Below are 17,253 nucleotides of genomic sequence, written 5' to 3' on the forward strand. Positions count from 1 at the left end.
AGAACGCCTTCGCAGGGGCACCCAAGAGCAACTGCAAAGCGCTATGCCCAGGAAGGTTTGATGCAAGTAACAGTTAAGTCGTCTTGACAAGCACAAGAACGACTCTCTTAATAACCAAAAGGAGACATCACAAGCAGGGTGGTATTCAAGCGTGTACAAATGCACCCGTGGAGAAAAGAGAGGCATTTGGTGTGAAGCAGTTCCTCAAACAATTTTCTTATTTACTTAGTGCTCCTCACTAGACTGTTTACCTGCTAAAGGTAATCAGAGTGAGAGTATATTCAGGCACCTGCTCCTACAGAGCCATGTCTGTTTTAGCATAGAAATCAGCCATGGAAATACCATGCGCTCAGCGCCACAGCATCACTGCAGGGGTACAATTCAGCAGGGTGTTACAACCGTCTCAGTCATCTGGCGTATTCTCAAATGACGAGGTCTGGGAAGTACTCCTACCTGCTCCCAGACTGCAGAAACGAAAGCATTTTCACTGCAGCTCTTCAGGGGTGCTTCTGTCACAGGTTGTCTGCTCTGTCAAAAAATTGTCTAATTGCTACTTTTAAAAAGTGGGAGGCGTGACATCAACTTTTTCTGTGAAATGCTTTATGATCCATTGAAAAACACGCTAAGTAAAAGCCAAGGTTTGAATTGTCAGGAAAGGACTTTGCAATTCCCACTTTGAGGCTAAGCCTGTAAGCAGTACAGCAAGAGACATATTCTGCTTCCCACAGAAGAGTTAAAAGATACTTAGACAAAAATTCTTCAATAGTTAACCAGTTTCCATACAAAGCCAATTTAATAAAGGAATAATGCCAGGCACAGTGTTAATATGCTACATAGCTACACATAAACACACCAATTTCAGTATAAAAATAATAAGGAGTGAAATTCTCAAAGGATTTGCAGCCTGGCTGCTTAATGAATGATTTGGTTCAATGGGCAAGCAAACCCAAACACACACACAGAGCCTTACAAATGCCTGAGTATTTGGATCAAGTACAGCCAGTCAGAGCCCACGTTCACAGCTCAAAGTCCAAAAAGTGAATGAAAAAGGTCACAGTGCTTCTGTACCTTAAAAACAATATAATAGCTCTCAAAGTGTCACGGTGGATTCAACAACATAAAGCATGCACCTTTATATTGCACTACTGATTTATGACTAAAAATTCTTGCAAATGCATCTATTGCCTTTTTTTTTCTTCTTCAAGTAAGTCCTGCTTTGCCAGTAAGACATGGCTTATTTGAATCAATAGGCCATAGTGCCTTTCCTATTATAGGATGCAAGAGATCATTAAGAAGGCAGAAGAAATTTAGCAAGATGTAGCACAATGTAGTTCTCTCACCATAATTTCATCCAGGCAAATTAGGTAGCCATAGTATCTCCAAGATGACAGCTTTGAGAAGCACCTGGAGATGTTTGAGATGATCATAGCATCTCTGCTGAGCACACAGCAGCCAGTAATACTACACAGCAGTTTGAAGACAAGAAGATAGTTCCTCTAAAGCAGAGGACAGAAAGGAGTTTCGGTTGATCAAGTGGAATTAGCAAGTTTAAATTTGACTAGAACATTCATCTGTTTCTGTGATAAACGCTACGTGATCTTTGATGACAACTCAGTATTGCTTCCCAGGTCCAGGCCATTGAGAAGAAAGAGTACTGTGCACCCAAAATGTCTTGCACCAACATCTCATGATCTCTCATCACGTCTGTCCCTGATCCGCTTATGAGATCTGCGGAGATCATAGCACAGGAGGCCACGGTTGAGAAGTTACTCACACACTGTTAGAAGAGCAATGTAAAAGCTATTGCTCAGGGAGCTTCACTCACTGCAGTAACGTTTACTAAGAACTTGGGGTACACAGCAGTCTGCTTCAGCAAGCGAGGCACAAAGCCCTCAAACAGGCAATGCTATAACAAAACAAAACCAGAGCAACACCTCAACCACATGCCAGTGTCGGTTCCTCGTTTCCAGTCCAAATCCTGAGAGCTGTTAGCTTTTGGATACGTTAGGAAACATGGCTGCCAGCGCGTCACCCACCAAACAGGGGCGGGCGGGTTGTAGCATCTCACAAACAGTAGAGTGACTCTCCCTTAAATCAGGTAAGTATGAAGCTATTCCTAGTGAAGGATAAGTAAGAAGCTAACGACGGTTATTAATAGCCCTTAAAGCTAACGGTTCATCTGAGTTAAATGCAAGAATAATAATCCCTTTATGACCTTCCCCATTTTTACTGGGGAAATGGACAAAGTTTCATGAAAGACGCCTGTTAACCACAGTTTTCAACTATTTCAAATCTTGAATATTACACTAACCTGAATCAGAATTTATCAGGCTCTGCTATTCATACGTATCACTGAGGACTTAAAACAGAAATGGTAGGCAGGAGCTTTGCCTTTTACCATCTCTTCAAATTCAGTAGGATTTTTGCCCCAGACTTCCAGGTATTAATCTGCCATGAGGCATGCCTAGGGACTATCGATCACCAATTTGAGAAACTGCATTGCAATGATAAAGGTGGTAAGGATTTCTTGCTGTTCTTCACTGTTAGTCACAAATCATTAGCCCAGAAAACTTGCTCTTGTAGCAAGGAAAACCATTACTAAAACCAGTCAAGCCTTAACCTGAAATACAAGAGCTACATCTTGACCAGAAGCATGAAAGAGAAGAAATAGTAAGAGATCCAAACTGTTCAGCTTGAGAATTTTTCCTCTGCACCTCTACTACAAATGTGGATCATTAAACACGTCCATAATCACAAAAGATAAGAGAACAGGATATAAAGCATCCTCCTTCTGGGGAATAGGACAAACACTGATTTTTCACAGACTGGCAAAGTTCCCCGTGTAGGCACAGTGGTACTTCATTTTCCGCCGCTGTGCTTCTTGAGCCTTTCCTCTGAAGGACTTCTTATGATGCAGGATGCAGGTACAGACAAGCCAAAGGTCTAGTTTGAAATAGCAAGAACAAAAGCAAGCCAAAATTTCATCTGCTAGCTGACACTCTACCTTTATTCACCTTGGCTTTTGCCAGAGCTTGGTAATAAACAGGGGAGATGTGTACATGAGTCTGCTCAACCTACACAGCACGCACCTGGCAATGCACTTGGTCTAAGAACATAGCCTGGTATTACAAAGCAAACCTACATATTTATCTTTGAAGCAGTAATATTGGTTTTGATTGTGGTTTGGGGTTTGTTTGATTTTGTTCAGATTGGCAGGTGGCTTTGTACAACTCAAAACATTTTAAGACCACAGTATACACATTTGTTTGAGGTGCTTACTGTTGTTCCTACACAGAAAAGGTAAGGAGTGTTTCTATTACATAGTAAAGGAAAGGTAAGAAAATCATGGCACTTGAATCAAACTGTGAAATGTTGCACTTGCTCCGGAAAAACTGTTACATGTGTTTGCAGGAATCTGTGAGAACTGTGCCTAGGCCATCCATGAAGAAATAACTGCGAGCTGTGTTGCGTAATGGAAAGTTACGCAACTGAAATACGAAAGTACTGAAGTTTCACTGACTTTGTAATGAAGTTACAAAGCTGAAATGCAAATGCCTTCTTGCTCAGTTTTACCTAGTGTCCTCCTCTCGTACAGCAGATGTTACCTAGGGCACAAGACTCATCTACAACTGCTCAGCAGATTTGCTCAACAAAGGATCATCTCGCTCCGCACGCTGCTCTTTATCTTACAGTGGCTTCTACCTCAAACAGAAAACAGGCATTTTGAAGCGATTAAAAATAAGGCAGCGATAATCTCCAATTTCGTTCTCTTGCACCCTATCTCCCCTTTACTGTATACTTTAAACATAAGCAAAGCTCACAGTCATGGCCAGCAGGTCCTGATGGCACCCAAGGGTTGACAGGGACTCTGACTAGCAAGTAGCCTTGAAGGTCCTAACTGATGCAATATGAAAATTTAACTGGATTGGTCAAAGTCAGCACATTAACAACTTGACCGCCCTCCAGCTCATTCGTTAGATCCAGCATTAAAGGTTAACACCAGAAGCAACGCAGTTTGCAGGAGCGGGGAAGGGCGCACAGGGGCCAGGCTGTGGCTCGCGTGCGCAGGAGCAGCTGCAGTGTCAGTACAGCTGTGCATCAGGGGTGGCAGGCAGTTCACCCGGCGCTCCAGCTGTTCCAGCTGTGGTTTTGGCAGAACGCAGGACACTTTGGGGATGAATGAATATGCTTATGCAGACAGGAAGGACAAGACTTGGGAAACATGAAGTGTTTCCAGGTTAGCCTAATTTATTGTTTGTATAGTCCCAGTCCCCATTATTTCCTCTGCAATATTGCACGTATTTAAATAAACATTCTGTTCTGTTTCAAACGTCCCAAGGCATGAAAGTACAATAGCAGCCTGTGGCAAGGGAAACAATAATCAACACTTCAACTAGTTATCATGAAGGAAACACAGGGGAGATTTGTTAACACTAAAGTCGCTGTGTCAGAAATGAAGAACAGGTTTAGAAGGAGACTTGGGACTCCCGCTTCTGGGCTTATTGCATGGTCAGAGTTACCACAAGTTGTTTTTGATCTGATCGGCCTCCTAATCCCCATCGCCCCAGGGGAGGGTAGTCAATTCACAGCACTGCCCTGCATTTGGCAGAGGGGCTGTTTCACTCCCTCTCAGCACATACAGCTTCCATACGGGAGGGGACCGAAGGGAGGAAACAGCAGAGCCCTCTTACCTAGAGAGCTGCCCAGATGGCAACTATGTGCAACAGGTGGGAAGTGAGAGATTCCAGCAGACTCCTGAGATGAGGTGCTTCACAGATTTAGAGCACTTCATCTGTGAAGACAACTTCTTGCCTAGCCCTGGCAACCAAAAGCAGCAGTGTACCAGCCTAATTAATTACCGGTTTAAGAATCTGAAGGGCTAGAATCCATTTCAAGATGTTACTAAGGAGAAGACTCCAAAAAACAACAATGGGACAGTTTATTTTTACTGACTCACCGGTGACTTTGGTAGGTGCAAATTTGGACAGCTGACAGGTGAGAAGGGTAGTCAGGGCAGATGATCCTAACACATCAGAAGCAACATCTTTTATCCTACCCAAAGTTAGTCTTAGAGAATCCCTTTCTGTAACATGACAGTGTTTTTCTAGTCCCTTATACTTAAACTACGCCCTATCTGTAAGTATCACCCTAGATCTCCTCAGAATTAACCACTCCTGAGCAGCCCACAAAACAAGCCCTGCAGTTGTACCATAATGTGAGTGGTCTCTTGACCTGATTTTATGTTACCATAAAGCTAAAAAAACCACAAAAAGTTTTCTGTGGAACTGACAGATAATGTAAAATTCAATACAGTACAGTTTAATGCACACTCACGCATGGTGCACACCAAGGGTTTGATCAGAGACACAGTCCGGGGTAAACAAGGTTGACATGTGAAGGCTAGACACAGTATGCTATTAAAAATTATTAAGTAGCCTATTAATTAGATTCTATTACACTTATAATCATTAGATACTTCAGGTATTTTTGCATTGCGTTTCTCATTAGCACCAAAACAAGATCTCAAAATGATTCCGTTCACACACATACTCCCAAGTCAAGAAAACAAATATCTCCAGAAAACAGCACAGTTAAGTATACGCATGGGTTTATATTTTCTTCCTTGTGATATTCCAGTCAATACGAACCACAACACGGCTACTAGATGCTGCCAAGGGCAAAGGAAAACAGGATGCATGGTTGCATATAGGGGTTCACAGCCCATACTATTTTTCTTCTAGAAAGGTAAAATACACCTGTAACAGCTTCTGTGACAACAGTACTAGAGCCATCATCCAAAATCCCTATCTGCCTTGAATTCTTACACAAAATAGAAGGTTGCGTTTTGCAGAAGTTACTCAGTAACAATTTCTAGAATTTTGCAGCCAACTGCTTTAAAATAGCAAATATAAGAATAAAGAGATAATTTGGTAACATTCATCTTCACTAAAAGCAGCAGTCATGCAAGGAGTTGGGGCTTTGGAACAGAATCAGGTCTGATTTGATAACCCCTATCATTTTATACTTAGAAAACTTCCTGTGAAAATCAAGCATGTCTGACAGTACCTGTTCCTCTTTTTCTTTGGTCTTGCTCCTGGAGGCTCTGGAAGAAGTAACATCCTGAGCTGGAATGACAGAGATTTGATGCAGTGGCATGTTCATCACCCCGCCTTGTTTGGTCCTATCATTTACAGGAAGGAGGCTTGAAGGCAGCGCTCATTTGGTGCCATTGTGAGGTCTTGCACCTAAAAAATAAAAATATTAGATGATGTTAAAGTAGCTTGAAATGCAATTATTTCTAAACGAAAGCTAAGCCATCAACTGGAGCAAGGTGCACTTCTTATTTTCTTTCTGGATTCTGAACAGGAGAGAGTTTGGTGCACTGGCTGGGTGAGAAAAGACACAGGAGTTTCAAAGAGCTAGAACTAGACAGGTCAGAGCACAATTTATGCAAATGAATGAATAAATAAATTATCAACCAGTTCTGAAAGGGGTCCAAGAGCAGAGTCAGAGGGCAGGGATCATGCTCAAGTCTGCGTAGATAGGGAGGAAGAGGAAGAGCAGCTCTCCAAGCTGAGCAGTGGGAACGTGCTACCTGGAGGTGCAGAGAGCAAAGCTCGTGCAGGTGGTTTCCTAAACTGCTAACCCCACCACGCTGGATCGAACTGCCTCAGGCACCGTCCTGAATCAGGCTGAATGCCATGGCTTTGGTTAAAAACAATCAGTGGCCTGCATTTGGCTCCTGTCATTCATATAAACATGTACCAGCTGGCAATAGGAAGATGCATCACGTGAACTGTTCCTTTCTTAAGGCTATTAGAGAATAATATAATCAAAATCCCTTGCTAGGAATCGGGAATCCACCGGACTACACGCACTTTATCCTTCTTTTACTAATACAACAGGGAAGCATTACGCATAGGAAAGACAGTGATAGACATAAATTAGCCAAAATTGGCAACACTAATCTGAAAGACAGGCATAATTAGCCATACCTTTATTAGATTAGCGAAGTTACATTAAATAAAAAGCTTTTTGAAACATGTAGGACCATGGAGTGTTTATTTGTAATGTAACCTGCCACAAATGAGACACAATCAATTGTGTTTAAAGAAAGGATTAGAGGGGAATTAACACAGCAGGGACTATACTAAATAGGGCAACTGGATGATGCACTGTTCTTCTGTTTCCATAACGTATCAACTTTTTGTTTGTTTGTTTTTGAATCTGTGACAGCAGAAAACAGAGAGTAGGTAGATGGCCTATATATTATGTTGCTTAACAATTTGGAAGTAGTATAGCCTAGCACTTAGTGCATACCCTTAACTTATATTGCATACATTTTTAATTGAATATTTAATTAATTGAAAGTTTTAAAGGTAGGCCAAGCTTCCTAGGTTTTTGATTCTGCGAAAGATGCCGATCTGGTTCTATTTCCATTAGACTCCACAGGAATACTGCAGTTGTGCAAAATGAAAACAGGATCAAATCTTTTGACTGCTTTTGATTAAACGGAAAAAAAAAAAAATTAATTACATATCCCAAGGCACTTTATACGGGGAATGATAGTTCAGTATCCTCTTTGCACTAAGGGAGAAAGAGTTATCAAAGATCATAGAGCAAGTCATGAGCAGAAACAAAAATGCAGGTAACGCCTGCTGCTTCCCAATCGCACGCTCCATTTGCTGGATGATGCTATCGGCCCATTAGAGTACTCAGCCAGATTCAGAAGCATTAGTAACACATGGTCAGGATTTGTATTACTTCCATAGATGCCAAGACGGCACATCATAAAGCATGCATGAAAGCTGTGAAGGCAATGCCTCCATAACTTATAGGCATCACTGATTTTAAAAATAAAACACATCTGTATGCATAAACCAGCAGCAACAAGGACACTTCCTTACTGGAGGACAGAGGGAAACATGGGACTTACCAGCACTATTGAATCTCGGCATAAAGCAGAAAGAGAAAACACAGAACCTCCCCGGGTCCTCCACACACCTGCTTCGCTTCATCCTCTAAAGGAGCCAAGCCAGAGGAGAGATAAATGTGGGCTGAGACAGGAATATCAAACTGCAATAAACAAAGCAGGGAGGGAAGGTATTTTCCCAAGAAAACATAAGGAAATGAAATCCAGAGAACGTTAAGCTCCAATGAAAATAGACCAGATAATATGTTCTGTGCTACTGCCAGTGATAGCTGAGCCAAGGGGATGGAGATGGACTCTGCTCTGTGTCCCCCTCAAAAAGGGTTCTGGGCTTGCAGGCAAGGACATGTTATTACCACAAAGAGAACAAGGAAAATTATTAGAAAACACAGTTAAACCCCTCTGATGAAGACAAAGAAGTCCAACCAGTTTTTCTGCAGGTACTTCGAGGATAGCATGTGTTAGAATTCTTTGAAAGAGCTCAACCAGCAGATACAGTCCAATTAGATATTCAAAGATGATGTGAAACAGCCCTCCTCTCAAGAAGCCTGGCAGATGCTCCAGTAAAGCCTGTCTTTGTTCAAGGGTGGCTTAGAAAAAGCGATAAACTTAACCCAGATGCCACACTGTAGCATCCCCAATCTGGAAGGTCCCTAACAACACACACATTCAAAGCCCGTCCATATCAACCTGAAGCACGTTAACACCACAGTGCTAATTAAAGGATAAAGTTACATGAGTCAACAGACCATCTGCAGTACCAAGTGCAAACAGACAAGGATGCCAGAAAAACAATGCCACTCAACACAAAGCAAGTTATGACAAGCTCCAGAGGACATTTTCCACAGCTAAATTAACACCACGTGCTCCCTGATCACATGGGGTGAGGAGTTGGGCACCTGCGAAGAGAGATCCAAGCTTCAAGCACATCAAATTGGGGGCCTGCCAAAAAGGCCCCCAGGGAAGAAATGCTAAGGCAAGGGGACTGCCCCTAATACTCCCTTCTCTTCAGGATTCCAGTTAGATGTTCAGGCCATCCCTCACACAAAGTAAGGGATCCTCATTGTTACAGCACCTCCACCCAACAGCTGAGTACACTCGCCTGTGAGGTGGCAGCTGAGGGCTCAACCTCCTCCTCCCTTGTGCGGGATTCGGTTCATAAACCTCACATGCAAGGGAAGTCCCATGACCACCGGTGTAGATGCTGTTCCGTTCACGGAGGAAGGACTTTCTAGCTCCTTTTTGCCTGGAAAGCTGAAGTGGTCATGGCATGGCAGGATAGGGAGAGAGAGGGGACGTGCACCAGCCAGGTCCCATAGGCAGGGCGGTCACCTACCTGTGAAGGAGGAGGGATCCTGTTCTCCTCCTGCCCCCATGGCTGTTCACGTATTATTCACTGGAGGAAAATACTTTAGAAAACCTCTTGGGAGTCTGGGCATTCAGCATACAATAATAAAGTTAAGCCTGTTTTCATAGCTGGGCCCTTTAGAGATTTCTCTACTGATGCTGCCAACAGCCAATAAGCCACAAATAGAGATTACTGTTCTTGCCCAAGGAGGTTTCCTGCAGACCTGGCTGGGGCACATGGGAATGCCAGGACAGAGGCTGAAGCTCTACTGTTCCCCCTATCTACAGCCACACTGGTTCCTCCAGAATGGATTCCAGCAATGCTGCTGTTGCGGAGAGCCTTCAGAAACCAACGCCATTTCAAAAGACAAAAGAGGTCAAAATCCTGGCCTCGGAGCCCGCAGGAGAGTCCTCAATGCTAAGATTTCACCCACCCAGGTAGCCCAATTTTGCTTTCTGCAGGGCAGGCAAAACAGTAACTAAAAATGCCAGCAGACACCTGGAACCACATCAGCTGGGTCCTCATTATGCTGCTGGGACCATGAACCTGCAGCCTCATGGACAGTCGGAGTCAGAGGAAATGAGACAAACTGTCTCTGAAGGTAGTTAAGAAGAAAAAAGGAAGGAAAAGCATGCACGTGACTTGGGCCTGGTGGCTGGGGCACTCCCCTGAGCAGTATGTCTCCCAACAGCAACAGAAGCAGAAAATTAGGTTCCCCTGGGTTATCAGCATTAAGTACATGAGAGGGGACAACCGACAACAGGTAACCTCACTACAGCAGAAGCAGCTGGGAGACCATTTGAAACCCCGCTTACATTATCCACCCCACCAGGACCTCAGTTTCCCCACTGACAAAACGAGAACATAAGTCAGCCATGAGATGAACCTAACAGCCTGTGAACTGCTGGACTGTTACAATGAGATACGCCATTGGAAGAACCCAGGTGGAGGAAACTATTCTGTCGTCCCTCACCTGCCACCCACTGCAGCTTCTCTGCCCATTACACATTCCAAAATAAATGCTAAACTGCTTTTTGCCAAAAATTCCCAGCTAGATTGGGGCAAGTAAGCACCAAGTCTGTGGTTTGGTATCTGCAGAATCTAAAAATATGCAATATGAACTGCAGATTTTATTAGGTCATTTACACTTCAGAAAGTCCACTATATTCCCTTGCTACATGGTATACGCTGAAGAACTTCAGCAGAAGCTCTGGAGCTGTAGTGGCACTGGCTGCAGATGTACACTGGCCTTACCGAAAGAAAAGCACCCTGAGGATACATGTAGGTGTGTATGCATGCTTTGCATTACTCACAGGAGGGGGTAGGAGGGGGGAAAATAATAGCAGCCAAATATCACGGTTGTTTTCCTATTTAAAGTACAATAGGCATTCTGGATTATAAAAGAATCTGTCTTTATGTGCATGAAAGATAAACCTTGTAACCTGTGGTACAAGCAAGATGATAGTCGCTAACAGCAGGGAATTGGAAGGAATTTCATCTGTGAGTCATCCCTGCCCCAAGGCTTCTCATGCTTTTCTTCAGCTCCCCTAGCCCCCACTAATGACAGCGAGCTGGCTCACACGGGTCAATGGTCTGATCATCTGTTGGGGAGTGGGCAGGTTAAAACAAAGCAACAGATCGCTGCTGTCCAGATAATCCAGACACGGCAGCACTGTGCATTGCTGCAACCACCCTGCCATGGAATGGATGCAGTCTGTGGACTTCGGGGGAGCCACCAGCTGCAGGCTGGAAAGCGCTGCCCCGAGGCTTTGTGGATCGCTGCCGTGAACTCTGCTCTTCTGAAACTTCCCCTCTACGCAGCACAAGACACAACCAACCCAAACAGGAATGGAAACCCTCCGAAGAAACCTCTGAGTGCTGGAAGATGGTGTAACGTCTTCACCAGCTGGCTTACTTTCTCCTAGCGAGACTTGACATAATCTATTAACGCAGATTTGGAATCTGTTTTTCTGCTGGAGAACTTGATGTGAAGTCTCAAAGCCCCATAAACATAAAAATGCTTTGGTTTTGTTTTTTGTTGTTGTTGTTCTGAAGGTACCAGAAGCACTCAACCAGTGACCTTAGCAAATTCCTGTGTGCATCTTAACTTTGCTTACCTACCCTGGCATTTCAGCTGGATATAGCTTATGCCTACTTTCTGTACACCACATTTTCCATATTTGAAAATATTTCCAATCCTATTAGCTTGTGTTGGCTCCAGTTGGAGCTTTTATTTATTTTATTTTGAGCTTGTCCAGACTCCTCCCCTACTAATGTAGCTTACATAATCCTTTTCTTGAGATGATGTGCATTTTCAAAAAGAGAATCCTGCATCTGCATTTCATTTTGCTTTAACTGTAGCTTCATCAGTACTTTGTTAACAGAATTATTTAGGAGATGTTATCAAGGCTCATGCACTTCACATGCATTTGTTAACTTGACAAACAAATTTAATCAAGGGAGCTTAAGGGAGAGAAACTAACACTTCTTTCCCTGCAGTACCTTTCACATTTCAGGGCTAGTACAATGTTAGAAGTGAAAAGAACCCTTGTACTCAGACCAGGCAGATATAATTCTGGATTACTGCTATTTACAGCTATGCCTCTGCCCATATATCTTGCATTGTTTACTAGCTCAGCTGCAACTTCTCACTTTATTATCTCAGTTCCTCCTTTCCTCCACCTGCTACTGTCCTAAAAATAAATCAGCTTCAAGACTTAAAAATATTTTTCTTCTAATAATTTAAAAAAAAAAAATCATGTTATTATGTAGTTGAAATCAAAAGAAAGACTTAGAAACGGGACAAGAGATCCTTCTACATGTTCCCCATGCTGCCTTTGAAAGCTTCTCAATACACAGGAATATATAGCTGTAGACTACACACAGCCCATAGAGAAACAGAGGTATCTGCCAGCTCTGGCTGACTCCTCTCAAAATAAGAATACGACTGTTTTTACAAACATAATACAACTAGACAAGCAAGCTGTTGAACTACAGCATCAATAAATAATGGTCCCAGAGCTCTTAGCAACCCCCTCCCTTGATTTCAGTGGAAGCTGAGCAGGAGCTGCACCTCTGAAAAATAGATTCCTTAAAATCTCTCCCCTTCAAATCAAATCAGCTGCTAAGTGCAATTATGAACGAGCTTGGTAGCATTCAGAAGAAAACAAATGTCACTTCCCTCTGTTCTGATAACAAAATAATACAGTCATTACAGTCCCTTGAGAAAAAAGAAATTACTTTTGTCCACTTATGCCACTAACAGCAACTTACCTGCACCAGAAGCATCAGCGATCATTCCTGATGTCCTCTGGAAAGAACAAAGCGCCAGGCGCTCTCCACACACACACGGGCTACATCAGTGGTCTGCTAGGTAATACACATTTTTAAGTACTCCTCTTGTATATTTGTTATTGAAACAGCCCATAACAACATCAGCAGTAATTCCTATATATAACTATAACAGTAGTTATATATATAACTATAACAAGCAAAAAGAAACAGAGGTAAAGCAGAAGTTTCATTCTCTACACCGGGAAGTCCTAACGGTGGGGGCCTGGGAGAGGTCAACAGCCAGGGCTGCTGCTTTCTCAGCCAGCAAGCTGCTCTACCTGCTCCACTGAATTTCTAAATCCATATGCATAAGGGGGTGCCACTCATTCTTTCGCCTAGATAATCACCATTTCACCTCACCCCTTCACATTGAACACACCTTCCTGCCCCGAGGTGCTCCCCAACAGAGCAGGTCTAGCACATGAATCACACCGCAAGCTGTGAGCCTTCACAGCTTTGCTGCAAGCAGGATGTAATATCACAGCATGTACGGGACTTGCCTTGTTATCACTCTTAGGCACGATCCCATCAGCTCCCGCAATGAATACAGACTGGCTTCCTGAGAAATTAATGCCCCCCTCCAGAAGAGGCATTCTTCCCTCCGATTTGGCACTGAAGCCACCTTGCAGAGCAAAAATTAGGCCGTCTTAATCACACAGCTCAAATGAAATTTTTCTTAAAGATACGGATGATGACTTGCTTCTTCATAATATTCATTGTCAGATAACAACATGCCACAGTACCACGCCTACTGCTACAGTTTTTGAGAAAAGCTGTTTTCCCTTCTTCATTACATGTCCAAAAGCATTGCACAGCAGTAACCTGCATGGATTCCATCACAGTGTGCGCACTAGTGATGCAATGGTCAACGCATCTTTTCCTTACTAACCCACAGAAATGGTTAGAGAGAGCAGTGGTGAGGTTTCATACAATTTGAAATTCTTAAATTAAAGGAAAATAAAAAAGGTAAGATTACTGTGAACACAGCTTTGGGAATGGCCCACTAAGATTGCCGCAGTTGGTCCCCTGCAACTGTAGATCACCCTGCAATCAGTGCAGAAGAGTCCACATCCATTGGATAGAAAAAACACTCCCCTCCCTGTTATTCATGGGCAAAAGCCAAAACCCACAAAACTAAGACGCAAGTGATGTCAAGGACAAGGCAACACACCAGACGTCCAGAATAATAGCAAATCTATTGAGAAAGACGCCCACATGATCATTATGATTTGGCAAAGCACTCCATACGATGATCGATGGTTTTTAAAAGAAAATGTTAATGAAGGTTATGATCAAATGGAAAAAGGGACATACTAATACATGTATAGACCAGTGAGAGAAATCTGCACCAACATATATTTGCAGACAAATTTCTAGTCTAGTACACAAGTCCACATGATATAATGTAACACCTATGGATAATCTATGATCACTTCCCATTCTCTACTATAATCCTTTTGGGGTTCATGAAACTTTAAATCAGTCCTGAAATCCAGCAAAAAGTTGCTCTGTATTTTTATCTTCCAAATTAATAAAGACTATTAAAAACAAATGCATAAATTTACATCGAAGACAATGAATGCCTGTGTTTCTCAAACAGTGTAAATATTTACAATGCAAGATAGTGATGAAACAAAACAATCTCACTATTGTTCAGTGAGGACATTGGTCACATTCTGTATTGTACACAGATAACAATGACGCATTTTTAGGAAAATCCTGTGCTGCATCACTTATTTTCCATTACATCAGAGGCTAACAGTTGTAAAAGCTTCTTATGAACAACAGGCACCTAAGCAACGTTCTTCACTATTGTTTAACTGCTACAAGGCAAAACAGTCCTCTTAAGCCAGAGTAAAAAGAATATACTATTGACTAAATGATTCTGTGTTTTGAAGAAGTATGAAATCATTCCTTTTTTGTCTCTGGGTGAATAAGAAATTTTCAAAGTGGCGCACATAAGAATGTATTTCTTTTGAATGATTTATGAGTTAAATGCCAGGTAACTCTTTATTTACAGGTTTAAGTTACAACATATCTTTGCTCTGGAAGTCTTAATAAAATCTACATTTCTGGATCATTATGACAAACCTTTAAACTGAGGAAATAGCTATAAGCCACATTCTTTAGGACTTGCACGATGCAACTGGAGAGCCCAAACTCAGGGTCGTCAAAAGTTCAAGCTTAGAGTAGAAAAAAGGGCAACGTACCAAGCATCCTGTACCCGATTCTTCCACAAACTTGCATGACATTGGTAAGTTATGTTGTCAACCATAATTTCCCACATTTTAAAGCAACCTGAACTTCTGATGCAAAACTAGCTACGAGAAGTCATTTGCTATCCCCTGAAGTTAAAAGTTTTAAATTTTAAATACATTTTAAATATGGGGAATAGTACGAGTCATTAAAGTACAACAGATTTCAGTGAGAGCTTCTTATGGGAAGTATATTCAGGCATAGCACGTCTACTTTACGTTTTTTGCTTCCATCTTTTTCCATGCTGATACCTTCTCTATACATTTGCCAACATCCAACAAGAATCCCCCTCTCCAGAGGCCAACACAGGAAGGACCAGTACGGCGAGCTGCACGAGAACTTGTGCTCCAGGCAGAATAACCAGCTGGGGGGGATCCACAGCCCCACAGACATAAATGCCCATCTTTACCTTTATTTCAAATATCACCAATACAGAGGTGTGCTCGCTGGCTGTGGTTCAAGAAGGCAAATCGTTTAAGTTCTTCAGTTTAGTCACTTCTGTGCAATGGAAGGATAACAGTACTTCCACTTCCCCCCTCCAGGCTGTTTCAGCCGCACAGAAGGCTTCTGTGGGGGTGGTATTGTTCCTCACATGGCAATGTACGGTACCTGGTACAACCAAGAGCACAGACTGAAGTGCTACAGTAGGACAAACAATAAGAGCAGTACACGTCTGAGCCACTCCTTCAGCTCCTTTCACACCAGCACCCTCACCCAAAATTGCCAGATCTTGATTTGAGACAGATGCTAGCCAGACAAACATGGTATTTCTCATCAATTTCAACACGAAAATTATGTTACGAAGAGTCTAAGAACCTGTGTCACAGCATTATCATTAAAAAGTAAAGCTGTATAAAGCCTATAGACAGAGTCCAGGTCTGCGAACAGAATTAATTCCCCTCCAGTGCCAGAACAAGACAGCCTCTTCCAGCTGCAACCTTATCACGGGATATGTTGCGTGGTTAAAAAGGCTGCATGTGCTCTTCTTATCGCAAGTGTCCCCAGTGTAGTTTAAAGGCCAGGCAACCGATTTCAGAGGGCTGACAAACAGCCTGGCTTCCCTCATCCCGGCTCCCCACGCCAGCGCTGTCACCAACACGCACTGGCAGCGGAGCAGCATCAGCACAAACAGTTTCCCTTCATCAGGGTGTTATTTCACGCGAGTGTGCTGGCACGCGTATGTTGGTTCTGCCCGTCCTCTCCCCACAACAGTGCTCTGTGCCATCCGAAAAGAAGGGACTGGCATTACTGAACCCCACAGACAAGGCATTCCTTACCACGGTCTATAAAGGGCCATTCATCCACACCGTACCTAAAATAGCCACTGGATGCAATCATGAGATGAATACCCGACTGTGGATTCCTTTAAATTGCTGCCTTCTTACATGGACAAGAAACCAGTGTCCAGCGGTTGCATCCTCACCCGTTGTCCTCGTTCTCAGTTCAGTAATCAAGTGTTGACCCTTTCTGTCCCATCTGGTATTAGTCCCTTCGTTTCTACAAATATTTAGAATCTTAGAAATTTTATGAGAAGTTTAGAGAAACAGCACAAAACTCCACCAATCCATTCCTATGCACTTGCAAGATCTAGATTGTATACAATCCTATTAAATCAAATCCATCGCATTTCCTATCACCAGAACTAAAGCAGCATTTCTGAAGTCCGTCTGTCACCCACTAGCTGCTCATCGCCAGTCAACCACAGGCAGCTGCAGAAGGCTGCCAAGGCAGAGTGAAGCATCCAGGTACAGAGAAATAGCACCTATTTTTGAGAAACCCCGAGAATAGCACAGGTCTGTTTCTTGCTGCTGGAGAAGAGGCTGACTTGCAGCGCTCTGCTGCCCTACTGCTTAAATGACTTCTGCTTTTTCCTCCAGCAGACACTTCAAGCGATCTTCAAGTGTCTAGTAAGGGTGAGGAGCAGCCCAGGCCATTAGAGAGCAACATGGTGTCAGACGAAAGATGGTTCACGAGGAACCTGGTGATAGCTGGGGCAATACAGTGGAATGGATTCTGGGATGCTGTTGCATAGCCACAAGGCAAGTAAAAGAAGTTGAGATGGGAAGTCGTGCAAACAGGGAAAGGCTTAAAATAAAATTCAGGATCATGGCCACATCAGTGATACCAATTGACATGTCACATTTTTCAATCCAATCACATTTAGAAGTGGCTTTTCTGTCTTCTCCCCTAACAGATGCTCTTTGCTTTAAATTAGTTTAGGCAGGAGCCAGAGAGATGAGCCAAGTGTGCTAAATAAGGCCCACGCAATTCTGGTGCACCTGAGCACTATTGTAAAATCTGAAACATTCATGAAGACAAAACCTGGAAGGAACAGCAGTTTCTATCAGGTATCTATTGAAATTGAAGGCAAGAAGAAAAACCTTTT

General features: G+C 42.9%; 1 protein-coding gene across 16 annotated transcripts in view; it reads right to left on the bottom strand.

Annotated features, from left to right (window-relative positions):
* The window catches only part of MARCHF8 (membrane associated ring-CH-type finger 8), a 119,595-nt gene that overhangs the window by 72,185 nt on the left and 30,157 nt on the right, over positions 1-17,253 (bottom strand). For 7 of the 16 annotated variants that reach the window (XM_075154588.1, XM_075154589.1, XM_075154596.1 and 4 more), the window contains exon 2: positions 6,067-6,245. The exons of 1 other annotated variant lie outside the window; for it this stretch is intronic. In XM_075154588.1, coding sequence (XP_075010689.1) covers positions 6,067-6,162 — 96 coding nt within the window. In that variant the 5' untranslated portion in view covers positions 6,163-6,245. Of the gene's footprint in view, positions 1-6,066; positions 6,246-7,936; positions 8,077-12,551; positions 13,830-17,253 lie in introns of those variants that run through there. 8 more of the 16 variants (XM_075154592.1, XM_075154594.1, XM_075154593.1 and 5 more) reach the window with 6 other exon arrangements.

This window comes from Calonectris borealis, chromosome 7 (assembly GCF_964195595.1).
Source record: "Calonectris borealis chromosome 7, bCalBor7.hap1.2, whole genome shotgun sequence".
Taxonomy (NCBI): domain Eukaryota; kingdom Metazoa; phylum Chordata; class Aves; order Procellariiformes; family Procellariidae; genus Calonectris; species Calonectris borealis.